General features: G+C 36.0%; 2 protein-coding genes across 2 annotated transcripts in view; both read right to left on the bottom strand.

Moving 5' to 3' along the window:
- Nucleotides 1-20,027, bottom strand: part of DST (dystonin) — a 288,933-nt gene that overhangs the window by 114,967 nt on the left and 153,939 nt on the right. Inside the window, 13 exon segments of the mRNA XM_050972635.1 lie at nt 8,045-9,640; nt 11,183-11,281; nt 11,961-12,068; nt 12,157-12,240; nt 12,934-13,096; nt 15,442-15,635; nt 16,454-16,592; nt 16,865-17,043; nt 17,374-17,531; nt 18,437-18,620; nt 19,106-19,232; nt 19,406-19,560; nt 19,814-19,966. Of these exon segments, the coding sequence (XP_050828592.1) occupies nt 8,045-9,640; nt 11,183-11,281; nt 11,961-12,068; nt 12,157-12,240; nt 12,934-13,096; nt 15,442-15,635; nt 16,454-16,592; nt 16,865-17,043; nt 17,374-17,531; nt 18,437-18,620; nt 19,106-19,232; nt 19,406-19,560; nt 19,814-19,966 (3,339 nt within the window).
- LOC115485002 (plectin-like) lies at nt 69-7,680 on the bottom strand. Its single transcript, XM_030236391.2, has 3 exons — nt 6,690-7,680; nt 3,839-6,595; nt 69-3,280 (listed from the first exon to the last, which is right to left on the bottom strand). The coding sequence occupies exons 2-3, from the start codon at nt 6,545-6,547 to the stop codon at nt 1,364-1,366; spliced, it is 4,626 nt and encodes a 1,541-aa protein (XP_030092251.2). The 5' UTR covers nt 6,548-6,595; nt 6,690-7,680; the 3' UTR covers nt 69-1,363.

Here is a 20,027-nt window from a genome sequence, read left to right as displayed (position 1 = left end):
GTAAATGTAAATTGTTGAAATATGTAACATTAATATGTCTGTAGAAACACAATTCTATCCCAATGCCATTATTATCACATAAACATTAAATTATTTCTCTTTTATTTACCACCACATGCATTACTATGACACTTTGATGTAGGAACAAAAATGGCACATAATTATAAACAATAACAAAAGAATACCTCAAGTGATTTTTAATTATGATAAATGTGCTTATTCATACACATATACAATCATTATGAAATGATTGATAGCAAGAAAAAGCATAGCTCCCCAGCCATTACTCAGCAGATAAAATCTCAAAAGCATTTGCATATAAAGTATCTTTGAATTGCTGCCTTTGCATTACCCTCAGGTAAGGATATGTACAACCAGTATAGCATAACAGTATTTTGCACATTCTGCACATGGATTACCAAATTAAAATTAGGAAGAACACATTGCTTTTATGTCTACAGAAAAAATAAAAAATAAAAGTAAAATACTGAGACATTTAATCATTTTCTGCACAGGAAATATTCTCCTTTACATATAAGTACAATCTGTTAGGTGGACACTTATCAATACTGAGAAAACATGCTCAAGCCCTTCCATGTACCATAAGTAAAAATGAAAACATTTTATTTCAATAGATTTTTTTAAAATTTGATATGCAATTGTAATTCATTTGCCTATTAGAGCAGAAGACAATTCTAAGAAAAAAAAAAAAACAGGAAATTAGAGGAAAAACTCAGGACAAGAAATACAACTTTCTGGTGTGAGCAGCCCCTTAAAATTAATGAAATATCAGTGTGGAAAAAAGTACTGATGCATGTGTGTGTACTGCACTGCAGATTTATTTCTTGCATATTTTGTTGCCACTCTTGTAAAACAAATGGTATCTGCAGACTGATTTGTAATTTTAAATAAGTAACAGGTCATATGAAATACTACACTGTGTTCACTCACAAAATGGTCAATCTCTCTCAACCTTATTGCAGGAATATGATTCTTGTCTCACCTAAATCTACCCACTTTGAATTAATATTAACTTCATCAACTTCAGTAGAATTTCTCATTTACACTACCTACATGTAAAGTAATGACAGACACGGCCTTCAGGTAAAGACTGAACACATAGATTGCATTTTGAAATTATGAATCTGCCTATCTATAAATTTCAGTTTTACAATAAGTAATATCTAATTCCAGCTTCAGTGGTTTGTGCTAATTAGTTGTTCGTAACATTTAATTTTACAGCAACTAATTAATGCTAGAAAACGCCACTTATGATTTTCCATAAAGTCCATCACAGATTTTTTCCCTAATTTTAACAGGTTTTAAAGCAGAGCCCAAAATAAGTACTAGTATCTTTTGTCCTCTATGAATTATAGTAAAGACTGGAAATTCCTGTTTTCATGGGCTGAGCAGCTTCTAACAACCGCAGCCCAGTGTGGCAATCAAAAACAGCTCTATCTAAAGCTTCTTTGTAGGTTATCTTCTTCTTAGTTTTGGGGCATGTTAAAACTTTATTGTGCAATCTTTCATCCTTCATCTTTGTAGCTGTGATAGCATCAATAATACCATTCTTAATTGCATCTTCCATTGTTAATCTGGAATGAGACTTTGGATCTATCAAGCCACCAGTCAAGTACTGATACTCCAGGCAGCGCATGCCCATTTCTTTGTCTATGGCACTTAAATGCACGGCTTCAACAGCTGACATAACAGTGTTCCTTACAGGATGAATGATCCCAGTAAAGATCAGCTCACACTGCTGGATTTGCTTGGCACAGCCATCATCAATTAACTCCCTTTGCAAAGCCTCTGAAACACTGTACTTTTTCCCTGTAAATGGATCAATTACACCTCCTGTACTAACCTGAGCTTCAAGACATCGGAGGGCAGTAACTCTGTCTACCAAATTTTTGCGTGAGGCTTTCAAGACTGGAATTCTTTCATTGGTTTCAGAAAGCCAGAACCCTGCAATAGGACTGTTTAAATCTTTATTTGGCTGTGAACTGCTAACTAAAATATCACCAAACTCATTAACTGTGATGAGGCCCTCCTTATATTTGTTGACTAATGCTCTGTCAATTCTACCCTGATTTAAGGTCTCCTCAATATTAAACTGTACACCCGTTTTAAGATCTGTAAGCAAAATAAAAGAATTTCCATCAGAGTCGAAACACGTAGACTCCTTCCAATCAAATTCCTGTTTCGAAAGCTCAAGATATGTAGCTTTATCAATATAATTTTTTTGATAAGCCTCATATGAAGTCATTTCACTTCCTGTTTCAACATTTATTACAGAAGTTTTATGACTTTTCTCTGCTGATGGACTGCTTATTTTCCTTTCGCCAACTGGAAGCAAAAAGCATTTACTGCTTACACTGAACAAACACATTTTCAGCAAATCACAGTAGTACATAGCTTTCCTGTTATTTGGATTGTGAAAACATTTTGCATTACTTGAAGGCTCATGCAAAAATTTTAAAATTGTGTTATTAAGCAAGCCAAGCTGCACAGCAGCTTCTGGGGGTACACGAACACTTCTTACAGGATCAATAACCCCCCCACATGCAATTTGAGCCTCAAGGATGTTTTTACCTTTTTGTCTTTCTAAAAGTTGAGCTTCCACAGCTTGAAATACAGACAGCACTTTGCCAGAATAACAATAACCCAGAACAGCTTTCTCTGCCTCAAGCAGTCTACTCTTGAATTCACTATCTGCAAGCCCTCTAACAACTGAATCATCAACAGAGAATTTCTGACCTGTTGTGGGATCAATAATGAAACCAGTAGCTGCTTGGGCCTCTAAAAATGCTAAGGCCAGTGCTTTTCCCATGATTTTTCTCTTTGCTGCCAAAGCAAAAGAGAGTATCTCTTTGCTGGATTCAAGGTACAGCCCAGCTATAGCTGTAGGTTTAGTTAAAAATTTTTCAAGACTTTTCTGAACCTCATCAACAGTTTTCTGTCCTGAAATGAGCTGCTCAACAGTGAGCCTGTCTAAAAGTTTAACTTCAGTCAACTGCCTGGCAGTTACATCATGTCGGAGACCGTGAAATTTAATAGCATCATATTCCTCTGTAAAATATTCCAGCTGAGTAGCATCATCAACAGTTCTCAAAACCTCTTCTCCTAAGAAAGAGCTCATCTTTCCAAAGTCTTCTTTCCTAAACCCTTCTGAAGTTTTGTATCCCTGAAACATTCTCTCTTCATTACCAAAAGTCTTGTCATTTTCTTGGTTTAATGTTGTGACTTCAACATGCATGTCATAATGCTTGTTCTTCACTATCTGTAAATAGGAAGTTTTTGACACAGTGAGAAATACAACTGCAGACCATGCTGTACATATAATTCACTCCTAAATCCACCACCAGAGAAACCAAAGGAAGAACTGGAATGCAAGTCAGAAAGGAGAACTGCTATGAGGACTGGTGAGCAGAGATATATAAAAACCTTGAGTTTTGAAGTGCATTTGCCATTTCAAATATTTACTCAATAACAGGAATATGACTAGACTAAACATCAGTAACTGTTGTTTGTAACTATATGAGCTTACTGCTGTTAATCAAAACTTACTTTGATCAATAAAGATACAACAGTGTATGGGAATTCCTATTTTCAATACAGATTTTTTAAATAATCTTTCATAGACATTAAAAAAACTGGTAGTAAGGTCTAATATAAAGGTTTTTGTGTTAAGTAAGACAGAAGGGGTTCCCTTCACCAAGATAGGAACATAAGAATTACTAAACAGAATAGTAATAAAGCATAACCAAAACCAACCAACCAAATGGACTAGTAAAAGGCACCGTTAGGAAGGCAAACCCTCACAAAATGTAGTGTGTACCTCCAAGGGATGCAGTTTTACCACTCCTAATTCATGTTTTGTGTCTTCTCCATGTCTAATGGTTTGTCTGGAACTGTGTAGGTTCCTGTTTCTCAGTGTGTCCCTTTCAGATGTTCCAGAGACTTGGCTTGCATTATCAAAAGTTATCTGGAACTGTGTACTCGTCTGCGAAACAAACTCCGTAAAAGACTGGGAACTTGAATCTTCTAATGATTGGTTTATGCTTGACATCTGAAACTGCACCTCTCTTGGTATTGTGTCATCAGCACTCACATACAATGTATTTTCTTCTATTTGATCAGATTTAAAACCTGATCTTTCCTGTTTCTGCCTTAACAACGGTGAGGTACGTGGAGGAAGCTGCTCAAACTCTTTAGCTGCAGTCTCACTCAGGTAATTGAAATCATTCCCTCTTCTCTCACAGCTCAATTTAAATCCAGAATCTTGGAGCTTATTATTTTGTTGAACTTCATTCTGAAATGAAAGAAACCTATGTTCACTCTCCCTGATCTGCCGATCCATCTTCTGTTTCAAGCTCTCAACCATGCGCTTCTGCGCTTCCAATTCTTCCTCGAGTTTCCTGCACTTCTGATGATAGTCCATCTCAGCCTGCTTCCCTTGCTGTAGCTGTTCGTGACATTTTTTGAGCCTTTCTTGCAGATCTTCCATTTGCCTCTTGTACAACATGATGTTTTCCTCAGCCATATGCTTTTCTTGCTGAAGAGCAACACATTCTAGTTTTATACCAGATATGTCCTTTTCTGTGATGCTATGGGATTCCAGTAATTTTTCAACTTTTTTCCTAAATTCCTCTGCAGAGTGTTTAAACTTAATGGATTCTTCCTGAAATAGAATCATCTTCTTGCGTGCCATCTGTTCATCCATAGTCTTCTGATGGAGTTCATCCTGCAATTTCTTTAATTTGCTACTAAGTTCTTGTATATGAGCTTGCTGTAGTGCCATCTTCTGCTCACTCATTCTCTTTTCCACAGTTAGAGCATTCATCTGAGCATTTAAATTTTTAACCTCCCGGTCAATGCTAAGGGCGGAAGCATTTTGTTTATCACATTTTTGTTTATAGTCACTAGCTAAGTCTTTTGTTTTTGCAAGATCAACTTCTAGGCTTTTGATTTTACATATGAATTCTTGCTCAATTATTGTTTGTTTGTGCAGTTGTTCATTTGTTGTACGCAATTGTTCTTTGAAACCATCTGCTAGGGCTTTCAAAGCATCATTTTTCCTCTGAATATTTTCTTTTTCCAAACTCATCTTCTCTGATTCAGATTGAATTTGCTTCATCAGTAGTTTTGTTTCAGTGTTCCATTTATTAAGGTCTTCTATCTGTTTTTTCAATGTTTCTGACACCTGATTGCTTTTGGTTAATTCATTCTTCAGCATTTGAATTTCATGCTGGTTTTCTTTCTCTACTTTCGTTTTTTGAAGCAACTGTTCTTTAATTTTCTTATATTGGTCTTGAAGATTATTTGCTTCTCCTTTACATGACTGTGTTCTGTGTTCAGCTGCCAGCTTCTCTTTTTGAAGGGAACTGATTTGTGAATTTAAATGTTTGATTGTTATTTCAGTTTTTGTATGTGATCTGGTTAATTCCTCTATTTCCCTTTTTAGCTGTGTCTTTTCTTGCTGAACAGACTTCAGGTCCTCCTGATAGTTTATCTTAAGTTTTTTAAGTTCCATATTTTCTTGCATCACCTCTTCAGCTTTACCTGTAGCTCTCTGTAGCTGCCTGTCCAGTTCTTTCAATTGTTGCAAATATCCCTGCTCTACTTGGTCTTTTTCCTCCAACTTAATTTTTAGGCATTTCAGTTCACTGTTGACTTGATCTAGTTTTTCTTTTAATAAACGAGACTTTTCTTCTGTTGATGATTTTTGAAGTTCAGTTTCATTCAGTTCATATTTCAGGTCTTTAATAGTTTTATCAGCTTTTTTCTTAGCAAGAGTCAATTCATCTATCTTTTGTTTAAGCTCTTCTACTTTTTTGGCTTCTAGTTTCTTCTGGAAACTCGTAATTTCAGAATCAATCCTACACTGGCTGCCTTGCCCAGCTGTGAAAGTTGGCAGGCAAGTTTCTCTAGTTACAGAGTATGTGCCTTCAACCTTCCTTCTGGATTCACTTGTTTCTCTTTCTTGCAGTTTTATTTCTGATAGGTTCCCTTTAAAGTCAAGATCTTGCTCCATTTGCTTGAGGAGCTTCATAAGTTTCTCTTCTCCATCTGTTTTTTTCTTCAGCTCCTGCATCAAGGTGTTTTTTTGTTTCTCTAAATCGTGAAGATTAGTATCTTTTCTTCTTAGAAGGTCTTCAAGGTTTCTTCTGGCAAAGACACTTTCTTCTATTTGATTTCGAAAAGCACGGAGGTTTTCTTCCAGTATACTTCTTTGAGTCTCTGCCTGAAAAATGAACTGCTTTACACACTCCAACTCCTGCTCTGCATCTGCTTTCTCCCTCTCAATGCTTTCTAGATCTATACGACACTGCTTAGCCTCTTGCTCAGCTTTGGTCTTCTGGAGACAGATCTCCTCCATCTCCTTTTGCTGCTTCTTCCGCTCTTTTTCTGCAGCTTCTCTCACTTTAGGGAGCTCCTGTTCCACTTGGATTTTTTGTTTCTTCATACTCTCCAACATCTCCTCAAGTGTTTTTACCTTTCCCAAGAGTTTTTTATTCTCATCAGCTGTGCTATTTTGCTGTGCCATTAGATCTGAATATGCCTGACGTGCGGATGCTTCCTTATTCTTTAAAATCTGTAAAAGAAGAAGATAAGTTGGAATGCACTTTTTGTAATGCAGCATATAGAACGTATTAGGCTCTTAGAAAAGCAGAAAGGAAAATACTTACTCATGCATACATGGTATGTCCAGAAAGCAGGATGAGCAGTTCCCACCACCATCACCTTCTCTTGAAGGCTTCAGGAAGTTACATTAGCCAAATATGAAACCCTTGGCAAAGACATCCACAAAGCGTAGAAATCCTGAAGCCTCTCACTTGAGTCAGATGCCTCTTAGCAGAAAGCAACACCAAACAGCTCACGCTGGCATTCTCTCCAAACAAATAGGTAGAGCAAACAATGACCGGAACACAGTGTGCAAGAATTCCCAAGGAGAAAGTGGCCTACCATTTCTCAATCAGTTCAGCAGCAGCTGGAACAAGGATTTAAGCTTGCAAGCACAAATGACACAAGAAAAGTTTGGAAATCCCCTCCAAGAAAAGAAGCAGTATCTTAGAGCCAAGATGCAGCACCTCCAGAAAGAGCAATATCCAAACCCCCATACATCTGTGCTCCATGGTGTGCTCCCCAGTCCCTGTGCCTCCACTGGCCCAGCTGGGGGACTAGCAAGAGCACAGCTGCTCTGCAGAGCAGACACAGAAGTGTAAACATGGTCATTAGGAAAATCTTAATGAAAACCAGTCGGCTGGTAGTCTCCACATATTGGCAGATCCAGAGCAAATCTTTTAAGCAAGAAGTGTAATCACCAATGATAATATGGTTGAAACTATACATACCTTGTCTTCATTAGCACTGTTGTGGTGCTAAGTTACCAAATGTGAACTAACATGAAGAACACACCTATATTCCTATGGTCGTACAAACAGGGCATGAAGGGTAACCACAGCAATGTTTTCAAACAAACAAACCGTTGGGTTACTTAAAATTTACCAGATTTACTTGGCTTTTTGTATGATATCTGAGACCTTTCTTAAAAGGCTAATGCAAAGGCAGCTTCTCCAATTCCTCTCCATATTTCCCTGTATTATAATTTTGAACAACCCCCAATAGAAACAAAGTATGTAAATTGATTTGTTATCAGATCTTTTATACTCACATAAACACAAAATCTAATGTATTATCCTTGAAAAACAAGACCTAAAAATATGGGTACAGTAACAAACTGCAACTTCTTAGATTTCATTTTTTTAGTCAACATGCTGAGCATCAGTTGGGTGGAGAAAAGGATGGCAAATATTAACATAAAATAAACAAACAAATTAATTTCTAAGAACTTAAAAATCCTAACCATCTCAAAATATACAGTAATTGATACATGATTAGCATATTCATTGTTTAAATTATGCTCAATCAATCTTAAATCACTTGACCTTGACATATTTTGTGATTCAAATGTTGATTTGCATTGATTTAGAATCATTCTTAGATTAACTCTTTCATTTGCATTGCATAAAAACTCTGGTACCTTAACAGCAGTTGGGCTCCTTTTCTCTTCATTATCTTTCTCTCTCTTTTTTTGCTTTTCTTTAGTTTCAAATGAGGCTTTTATGCCTACTTTTGTACCAAATGTTTTCTGGAGTTCAGTGGTTTTTCCAGGGACCTTTGTGCTATTACCCTCATCTCTACTGTCTACTTCTGAAACTAGCAATGAATGTTTACATTTCTGACCCTGTTCTTCTCCACTCTGCCTCTTTCCACTCCTATTTATGCTGTCCAAACCATAAGTGTTACCCTGTGGTATTTTCTTCACACTTACTTCTTCATAGTGACTTAAAAGCTTTTTTGCTAGTTCATGTTCTGATAATGGAAAATAATCCTCTTCTCCAGAAAAAAATCCTGAGAGACTTAAATTTGCATTTAAATCACCAGTATTTCCTAACAATTCTGTACTTAAATGTAAATCATTCTGCAGTGGTGATACTTGACAATCTAATGGATAGGATTCAGAGACTTTTGCTGCACAGTGACTCTCTGAAATATTTCCTGAAGAAAGAGCCAAAATTTCTTGCTCTTTAGTCTTGGTTTTATTTGAATTTAAATTTGATTTTTCTAGGATTTCATTTTCTCCTAGGAAGTAATCTCTATCCAGAGATGCTTTCTGCAGTTTGTCAATACTCCTTTCAACACTACAATAAACACCTGGATTGCTCATAGATTGAAAATTTAACTTGGTTTTCTCACTTCCACTGTGCACTTCCAGCTCTCTGAAAGAGGACACAACTTTCTCTAAAGATGTTGCATCTGTTGCACGTGAAAGAGAATCACCTTTTTCACCACACACTTGAAACTCTCTGTCTTCAGATTTTAAAGTATTATGGTTTTTGCTTTCTGTAAAGCAATGCTCTTTACACTGACATTGAAAATGAGTTCTCTGTGAAAAATGTTGCTGTTTGTAAGGGCTGATACCCAGGGCCTGCTCTGCAGTTTTTGGAGTTACTTGACCTTTCTTTGTTGTTAGCTCAAAATCAGATTCTGATTGCATCTCACATTCTTCTTTTGTTGAAACGTCCCTCCCTGTCCTTCTTGATTTTTTTTTTCCTTTCATTTCGTGTATCATTTCCACTTCAGGCAACTTCTTTGATTTCCCCTCTGTTTTCTGTCTCTCTCCATTAGCAATCTGCTCCTTTAACATTTCAACTGGATCACTGTTCACACTCATACAGATTTCAGTTGAAACAAAACAAACTTTTCTGCCATTTTTTTCTTCTTTACTTTGATTACCAAAACCCATTAAACTCTCACGCTCTGTATGTAGCTTACTGTCTCTGTTGCCACTAATGCTGCTTTCTTGACCACTGACATTTAGAGGTTGCTTAAATGTTCTATCAGTTTTGATTTTGTCATATATTTCTACATTTAATTTTCTTTTGTTCATTTCCAGTTTATTTTCTGGGCATTCAGGTTTACTGGAAGAGTTCTGGTTTTGCAAATATTCCACATCCATCATGCTTTCATTAGGTTTCTTTTCTTCTCTCAATTCAAGATCTTCATTACATCCCAAATGTTGAAAGACTTCAGCTGACTTCACAGGTTGCTGGAGTTGATTTTCCTCTGGTAAACTCTGAGCATGACAGCACATGGGTTAAACTGAGATAGGGTGAAAAGTATCTCATTTTTCCCTTATTCTCCATCTTATTAATGCCATTACTGAGAGTCAGGAAGAAGGACTGGCATAAAAGAAAATTTTGGAAGAATCACAGACTTCAGAGGTCTGTGAAGAATTTTTCTTCCCGCAAGAAAAAAACCCCTCATTCCTATTTTGAAAAAGATTATTCTTTTTCTGATTTGCTACCCTGATTAAAGAGAAAAAAAAAACCCATTATATTCTTTTGAGACTTGAAACCTGTTTAGGTTATCTTCAAAGAAGTTACCAAAGATTTAGAAGGCTGACAGAGCAGGAAGGAAGATGGGGGATACTTGATTTCAAAAAAAAGCAGCCCTGGAGACACAGAGCAGACTGAAACTCTAAATATTTTGGAAGATTCCATTTGTTCTTGAAGAACATGAAGTCTGTTGACCTTCACAGACTTCCTGATCCTTGTTATTTGACTGACTTTTTATCCTTGATGCCATTATCATTCCTAGTCATATTAAGTCCTCAGTTATAATGGCTACTTATCAATAAATATTATGTATTTCCATCAGTTTGCTCCACCACTTGATGCCCAAAGATACATGCTGTTGTTGGTGTTGCTTCAGAGGTATTCAATAGCAAGAAAAGCCAATAAAGACAAAATAAGCACCAGAATTATATAACACTCATTTAAGAATTGTGTTTTCTTTAACAATAACAATCAAAGTTATACCCATGTGGTAGTGTTCTCTGTACTGTATCAACTGTATCCAATTTATACACTAAAACAATGTAGTCCTTACGAATGACTTTATAATCTCTTTCTGAGAGACAGTTTTCAAAAGAAAGTGAAAAATTTAGAAGGGCTTTTTTTCTCAATTATTTGGAAGGCTTGCTCTGCAGCAAGCATGTATTTTGAGTAATTTGTCTGCCTAATTTCAATAACTTACTCTTGCTAATAAGATCCAACTCTTAAGCATAAATAAAATGCTATTTGACCTCAGGGAATCAATACAGTAGAAAAGGCAGAAGGAAAAAAAAAATTGAACAGATCAAATTAACTTCAGAAATTAATTAAGAGTCCATTTCATCTCCCTGTTGAAAGAACTTGTTGGTTGCTAAGTGGACCAGAATGCATACAATGGAATATTAAAAATATGTGTACATAGGGTATACACAGTGAGTTTGCCTTCTTAAAGTGTGCTTTTATCCAAAAAGATCAAGCCTTAGGGTATTAAAATTGAAAGTATTATTTTTTAAATTTTAACCACATCTCCATCAGAATTCAACATATCATATCATCTTGCTAGGTGGAAGAACTGATAGAATGCATGGATGGTACAGGATTTTGCTGATCTGAATGATAACAGTGCTAACTAACACTGCTACATTCCTGTACAATGTGCACTACATAAGAAATTTTAGTTTTCCACATCTGCTGGTAACTTTGTGAATTATTCCAACAGGTATATTACTCTTTGTTTGCCTAGATGTTCTTTTTGCTTGGTTAACTGCCAGAGAAGGACCTACCTCTTCCTCTTCCAGTCTTTTCAAGGAATCACCTGCAAACTTAATGTATTGGGTCATCAAGGTCACTAAGGCAGTGTACCGAGTCCGTAGATCCATGAACTGTAGAGAAACAAAGTGGGGGTAAGTGCCATAGAGGTAAACACTCCCATTAAGCTTGAAAGAAGTGATAGACACTGCTCTAGAACCTATCCTGATTTTGATTTCAAAATCATGATTGTGGAATACAAAGTTCTAATTTTGATTCCAAAATTCAATGCTGTCAACAAGATGCACTTGAACAAATATATCCTGTCACTTGATTCTTCCCCCTGTAAAAAAGGTTTCAAAAGGGAGAAGCCATGCTTGTCACTGTTCCTCTCTCTAAGAGATAGCAGGGAGACAGATTTATCTTTCTCACCCAAATGAGGCTGATTTGCCTTAGAATTGAACAAAGTGTCCAGATCCAGTAGGTTTTACTATGGTCAAGATGAACTTCTTATTTACTGCAATCAAGATCAAGTCCAGGGGGAGTATTTAACAGTTTTAGTGAGGCACAGTTCTCATACAGCTTTTTATCATTTGGGTGACTTTTTTTTAATCAGCTGCATTATAATGTCTTTCTACCAAAATGCAGCACAAGGAACAAAAGAATATTTGTTATATCACGTATCTATAGAGAAAAAAACCAGTCTTTTTTGGATTACCATATTTAATCATTAATAAATCCAAAACTGAATTCTTTTGTTTACTCTGTTTTAAGCAAAGACTCACATTTTCCTGTCATAAGAAACTAATTTACCTCTTGAATAATGAAGTCTGATGAGCTTTGAATTCTTCGTCGCTTTACTGGAGATTTTTGTTGAGAGTCAACCATAGCTCTGTAGGTCATGGTCTGCAACTCATAGTCCTGTACAAGAGAAAATACACAAAATCATTGGCATTACACATGATACTGACACTAAAAGATAGGACTATAAGTGTAATGTTATTGTTACCTTCACAGCAGCTGAGTATTGTTCTGAATACTTCTGGCATTCATCTATTTTGCTTTGTTTCATTTCAATCTCAGAAACCAGCATCTGTAAATTATGAATGTACATTTTCATCTTTAAAAGTTACTTTTATTACCATTATAATTCACATTTCTACTTTATCTAACATTATCTAACATAAATAGATGGCTCTTTAGCATCTACTTTATCTAATATGCTCCTATGCATAACTTGTGTACAAGTAATTATGCTCAAGCCTATGTCCTCAGCTTTATCAGATTTACAGTACAGAAGTAGCGAAAAAACCTGCCAGGTTAATAGTTGGTGAATGAACTCAAAATAAAATCAGGAATATATCATTACATGCATATAATTTATTATCCTGTCTATTTATACTGCATTTCCTTCTTGCAGGAGACAGATTTTGAATTTAGTTTTGCTTCCATGAAAATATTTCTACATCCATAAATAAAAAAAGCAGCACTGAATATGAAATTATGTGGAAAGGCAAGTCCAGAAGTTTTACGGTTTTGATGTTCTTGCACACTTGAGGACCAAACAATCTGGTCTATATGACAGTGACAATTGCCACTGGGTGATATATTCATGGCTGCACTAGAAACACAAAATCATAAAATCTGGTGATTACTTGTAGCTTTACAGTAAGGGCTGATGGATATAAGTCACTCATATTAATAAACAATATAGAGATCACTGATACTGTAATTCTTTGGTCAGTGCTTACCACAGTGGTTTGCCACAATGACATCCATCTCATACCTTATGTTGGTTCAATTGCTTAGCCAATGCTTTGCTATTTTCAGGATGTATTTCTTGAATCTTTCGCTGAGTATCTTCCACTTGTTGAATCCAAGTGTCCAAAGAATTGTAGGTATCTTTATAATACTTCAGAGATTTATTAATACCTTCTAGGTCACGCAACCTGATTTTAGAAGATAGATCAAAGGGGAGAAGATTATTATTAAAGACAAAAATTTCAACACTAAGGCAAATACGGCTTTAAAGGCTTCAAATGCCTTAGCTCTGTTACAGTTCACAGTATAAACATAGTGGTGTAACACTAATTAAACACCAAATTCACTTCTCAAACACTAGGGCTCCCAGCTTGATGAACTCTTCCCATTTGTCATAAAGGACATCCAGGAGAGATCCTACTACACAAGAAACTCTATATATCCCTCATTAGAGTGTTTGACTGTTTAAAACTCCAGGAGCACTGGAAACCCCAGGAAAGAGGGAGGGCTCTGCTTCAGCAATCAGCTCTGTTACAAGAAGTGAGAAGATTTAAAATGTGGCCTATGAATCAAGAAGGAGAGTGCCATACTGGAGTTAAGTAGTGGTTCACCATACTCTCCATGCTTCCCACAAAACAGCAGGAGTTACACTAAAACTGAAGACTGTAAAATATTCTAATGTGCAAAAGTAATTGAACACATACATCTAATTTTAAATCATGTTTTGACCTAAAAAGAGAAGCCTGTGCATTTCTTTAAAGTAATTTCCATACTGAGGGAGATACTGACAGTTTTTCGTTCATGATCCTTATAATTTTACTTGTTATCATGGTGTGATTTTGATGGTTGCTTGGTGCAAAGCCAGGAGTTAGACTCAATGATCCTTGTGGATTCCTTCTAATCCAGGATATTCTATGATTCTAATTAAAAGATCATATAAATATGACCACTCAACACTGCAGAATAAACAGAAATATACAACCTTTTATAGTTCAACTTGGAATGAATACTTTGAATTGCTGTAGTGCTGTTCTTAAGATGCCAAAAGGAGATTAAAAAAGAGCAAGCAAAGGAATTTTTTTTGCTCAGGTTTCATACTTAAGCATGTTATAAAGCTAATAACTATGAAAAAGAGAAAGGATCACGATAACTGCAGCCAATATTTGTACATAGGTTTTGTATAATGATTATCTGTGTCAAGCTGGTAGGAAGAAGCAGTGATAATATTTACAGAAAGCAGCTTGTTTACAGCTCTGTACTGCAGTTACCACAATCTGTCCTGTTTACACCAGAAGCCACTATGCATTAGCAGTCATTTTTCAGCCTATCCTGTTCAGGATACAGTCCTGGCAGTAGAGCATGTGCTTCATGCTTACCCTTTTGAAGACTTAAGAACACTTTAGTACCTCATAAAACTACTGTTTAATCATTTAAATTATGTCACACTAACAACTGATGAAAAATCAGAGGTGGAACTTAAGCTAGCTATTCTGCAGCCAGCTTTAAATAAGTGACTTTTTCCCCATCTTCTTTCTAACTTCCAGCAATGTTAAACAGACACAACTAAACTCATTAATTACAAGTGAATTACTTCAATATTGCACCTGAATGTATATCCACCCCTCAGAAAAGGAGGACAAAAAGGTGACAAGTTGTTGTGTCACTTTTATATCAACAGCACCATCTTCAGTGCTCTTTTTCAGGTAATCTATAATGACAAACTAAAGTACATTTTTAAGGAAATAAGTTCAGACTGCAAAGAACAGAATTCCTCAACACTTGCCCATACTTTTTTCTTCAGTCTCTACAGTTCCGCTTCCTTTCCATACAGGAAAGTGAAGACTGAGAACGGAAGAAAAAAGCATTTCCAGGAATTTCATTTATGGACATCAGGGAGGTGTAATACAGGTGTGTTCTACTGTATCTGCACATCTGCATAGGCATGTGCACTTGAGCAACATTTTTCAGTATCAACTTGACAGTAAAGGGCTGAATTTAGAGCACTGTCTCTACTGGATAGTTAAAAAAATAAAAGGCACTCGACCAAAAAGTTGTTGCCAAAATTATCACAGAAGTCCATGGAAGCTAAGAACTTCCATACTTAACACTTGAGTAATTAAAAACAAATTAACGTGAATCCAATCATAACTGCTGAATCAGCTCATCAATTTAGCCCATCAGAACTAATTATGTGGAGAAACAGATGGTATTTCCATGGGACTGCCAGCCATTTCTGCAGGTTTGGTTTTCTTAAAAGAAAAAGTACAATTTATCTCCACTGTGTATCAGTCAGTAGTAAGTTTCTGTATCTTGTTCATCTTTTGAAGCTTAACAGTCACAGACATTTCCAGTGGAAAAGTAAGGCAGGGTTGTCAACAGCACAATAAAGGTCCTCATCCCAGCACATTCCAAAAACAGCTCAGAAAACTACTCAGACATGTTTCAATATTCATTTCTGATTATTTTTCCTCAGAAATAAATTTTAAAAAACAGTATAAAACATGAACAGAATATAATAAAAAGTTATACAAACCTATTTTCAATTTGAGAATGAACATTTTGCCACCTCTCAGCCAACTGATCAACTTTTTCTTTATGCCAGTCAAAGTCAAGATCACGCTCCTTGTGCATTTTAAACATCTGATCACTGATCATCTTTGCCTTCTGCAGTTCATCCTCTAAGGCATGGAATGTTTGTCTTTTCTCATCTACCTCAGATCTCCATTGCTAGTAGGCGATAAAAAAAAAGTTGTAAATAACTCCTAAATTATGACACTATTTTATAAATTAGTATTTTACATGAGCATGCTGTATAAATTAATCAATGAAAATATTTCAATTAGTATTTTACTTCTGCTTACTCAAATACTCAAGTGGCACTAGAATGGGTCTGAAGCAATAAACCGCAAAATAATTCTAAGTAACAGCAATCCCCACAACACATAGATCAAAACACAGAGGTCAAATGAACACATTCACCTCAGAAACTACAGCTTTCAAAAAAAATTATTAGGCAGATGCCAATCATTCTATCTAGCAAAAAAGAATTACTCATAATTTGTAATATCAAAATGAGTTATATACAGAAAAAAAAAAAAAAGCTGAACTTCAGTCTTTAAATTTCTCAAAGATATCTGCCAAACTTCCTAAGAGACCCTGATTAGAACACTGAAGCAGCAGCAAGAATGTTATTGTGGTCAAATTTACATAACATAAATATATGTTTATGTTACCCTAAGTATGTGCTGTCTTCTGAAGAGCAAAGAAAATCTTTCTGCAGCATTTACAAGAGCCACTTTTGCAAGTTCAGATATTTTAATGCATTTTGCAACAGCAGGAACATGCTCTCAACCTATCCAAATCCTAATGCTCCAAAGTTGCCTTTTTTTCTGAAATGTTAATTCTAATACCACCTTAAACTAAATACATAAGATAATGTTTGACACACTATAGAGTGAAGCGTAACGAAATCAGGTGTTACAAGACAGACAGCTTCTGTCTTTTTTTTTTGATTTGCCCATGAAAAGGCACCAGCCAGCTCTTACCTTTAATGTACCCATCAGATTTTCAATATTGTTTTTGTCAGCTGTTACTGCCTCTTCTTCACACAACTTAGTTTCATAGTGTTTTACTAATGATTCTGCTGTTTGGGTGTTCGTCAGCACCAAATTGATAGTTTTTAATCTGAAAAACAGACCCCCAGTTAACTGAACATAAAACTGAACTTAACATGAAAACAATAAATGAAATAAAACCATAAAATCATAAAAATCAATGCCAACACTCAACACATTCATGTTTTTCAGCCTTTTGTTGTCACAGGGCACGCCTTTATACAATGTTAAAATGTTAACTCCCTTTTCTCCTTGATCAGTATTATTCATACTAATTGTTTCAATTTAAGCGAAAACTATAAACTAAAACATGTGTGATGGAAGACAGCCATCTGTACGTACTTATCTATGAAAATGGAAGACATGGAGTAAACTTGGTTCATGTTTTGTATAACAACATTGAGCTCAGAGCGCAGAGTAGGGACTGAAGGTGAACCAGCAGCTTGACTGAAAAACTCTTCACATTTATCTGTGATGACTCCCAAGTCATCCTTCAGCCGATCCAGTTCTTTCTTCAGTTTCTGTAAAATGAAAGGTGATTGATAGTGCTTTCATCCTACATCAACCTGATATATACTTTACATATCACTATGAGTACACGACTGCCCTCCTTTACTTCTTTGATGATGACACTGTTGGAAAAAATTTAAGAGAATCCTTTGTGCAATAGGGAAACTAATGGAGATACCATTGATCAGCATCTTGTTTTGCTCACAAACACAAGCCAAATATTTGACTCCTCTTTTCAAGGTAGACTGCAAACCTTCCTGGCTTCTACTCAAAAGCCAGGATATATTTGTTTTTTTAAATAAAACTTTTCCTAGGTAAAAGAGGCTTTCTCAAAGGCTCACCTCTTGCTCTGAAATCCTAAGCACGTTTTCATGCACATCATCCCTCTCCATCGGCGTCCGGATCTGCCGTATTAACCGCTCCTCACAACTCTCCAGTCGTAGTCTGATATTTCTGACTTCAGAGATGTACAGATTATAAATAGATTCTTCCTGCTCCTCTGTTGAAAGAATTAAGGCATATGTTAGCCAGCAAAGTCATCATGTCATTTTCACCATAAGTTCTCACACTTAATAATCACTGATCTACAGGTGTTTTCGTGACTGGCCAAAATGCCATCATTTTCCATCAAAATTCTGGTTAGAAGGCAAATCTTAGGAACTCTTAAATTTTGTTTTTATTAAATCATCTCCTCACACATGAAAAATAACATTCTGCATAGGCATTACTCTATGGTGACATTGCTAAATTCAGTGACTGATTCTTTTTATCAGTGGTATTAGGGACAAAAATCCTCTTTCAGATGCACAGGGCACCACATCTTTCCTGAAGCTGAGTGAACTTTCCTAATGAAGTAATCAGCTTTGCACTGCTGTATTTCTTCAAGTCGTCAACTACTCAACAGTAAATCAGAAGAGCTATTTTAAGCTTTCTGTTCTCGCTTTAATTATACAGTGTTAATTAGGGTTAAGGCAGCAGTAACTACAGGCATCCTATAGAGCTAGGAGAGTAGCTAGGACATTTTCCTTGCCTTAACAGGGTGAATAGTGTTCTAATTCTGTTACAACTCAATAAAGTAATCAAGCTGGTTTTTAAACATTCAAAAACAAGGAATGCAGGACTAAGAAGTGAGCTGTAAAGCACATAATAAATTCTTAGTTGTAAATATTCTTGTAGCATTCTGTATATTATGTAACACACCCATATTTTTACATAGCTTCAGTTATATAAAGTTTTAAAAAAATTAAGATCTTATATGCAATGGAGTTGCACACATTGTTAAAATGAGCCTGGTTCAAAAAAACACAGGCAGTAACAATATCATCATGATAAAAGAGATCTCAAGATCAAGGACAAAATCTCTCTCATAAGGACATCTTTCTACATTTCTAAGCTAAGTTTTACCTCTTTCTGCAGACTTCAGAAGCTCCTGATAGTATTGCTTGCAAACATTAACTTCCCTTTCCAGCTGTGCTGTGTCAGCGCTTGTAAAGATTTTGGATTCCTGGCTGTCTTCCACAAAATCATCAAAGCGGGACTGTAAATTGCTTAGAACCTGCTGATGCTCACCTGGCAGCATTGTCTTTATCTGTAAGAGATTATAGACCCAAAGCACAGTCAGCAATGGTGCATCACTCACACAGTTCCAGTGATGCTTTCTTATCAAAAAGCAGTACTGATCAATTACTAAGATGATAAAGTCAAAGAACTGAGGTTCTCAAAGCTCACTGTTCCTTAGCTGAAGTCCACTTGACAGCTGATAATTTACACTTAACATGAAATCATTTTCAATCTTTCCCATCAGAAAAGGTCTCTGTTAAGCCAACCCTACATCGGACTTCATTTCTCCCATCTAACACCATGCAGCTACAAACAATAGCAAGGACAAGTAGGGACACCTCAAGAACTATCTTAGATTCCTCTTTCCAACAGTAACAATGATAAATTAGGTAGGAAAGTGTCATTTTCAGTATTGCAAATAGTTCTTGCAACAGGTTGTGCTCTCACATAGTTTCAGTCATCCTATGACTTCCTAATAAATGGTTAAGAGCCCTTCCTAGTCATAACACTTACTGAGGCAACATTGCCAGCTCGAACAACTTCAATTTCATTTGTCAGGTAATGCCAAGACACCACACTCTTCATGTTTACATGTGACTCATGCCAAAGGGCCAGAACATTCTGAAATTGCTGTTCAATCCTGAAAAAAAAAATTCCAACATCAGATCAGGGTAACACATGAAAACAAAAACACACAACAACCAAAAACAACAACAAAAAAAAAACCACCAAAAAACTGTGAGATATTCTTTTAACCAAAGTTTCATGTAAGTAGATGTTAATAGAAAATAGGTAGTTTTACTTTGTCCCTACCTGTTGGCTGTATCTATTGCTTCTTTGTTTGGTGGAGGAACTGTAAAGCATACAGATGGAACCATGGCCTCATTACCACTGGGGCTAATGACTTTCCATTTAGCACGATGGGAGTTGTTTGCTAATACACACTCATCATCTTTGTAAATAGTTATCTAGTATTAACAGAAAAGCAGAATCATTTGATGAGCCAAGCATTACAAAATAATTGTACAAAGCACTTCTGCAAATGCTGTCAACAAATAAGCAACAGAACAACAAAACCAATGTTCCAACCAAAGGATTTGCTCTTGTTTACTAGGGTGGAAGAAATTCACAGCCCAGCTTTCTCCAGGAACATGGTAATTAATGAAACTTTAGCTGAATTCTTACACTGGTAATTGGTTTGAGGAAATTTTAGTTTCTAACCTCAATTTGTCTATAGTCACAGATGGCTTTAATTGGAATGGATGTTTTGAGTACACAGTCAGGGTTCCTTGGCTTCAGCTGAATTATTGCCTTTGCTCTTCCCACAAGGCCTGCTACTGTGCTCTTATACTGCAAGAGTTGTTCTTTTTCTTCCTAGAACAGTTAAGAAAAGAATACATCATCAGAGATGTCCAGAATACAGTACTGCCTCTTT

This window comes from Serinus canaria, chromosome 3 (assembly GCF_022539315.1).
Source record: "Serinus canaria isolate serCan28SL12 chromosome 3, serCan2020, whole genome shotgun sequence".
Lineage (NCBI taxonomy): Eukaryota > Metazoa > Chordata > Aves > Passeriformes > Fringillidae > Serinus > Serinus canaria.
This window is presented reverse-complemented; position numbering and strand designations above follow the sequence as displayed.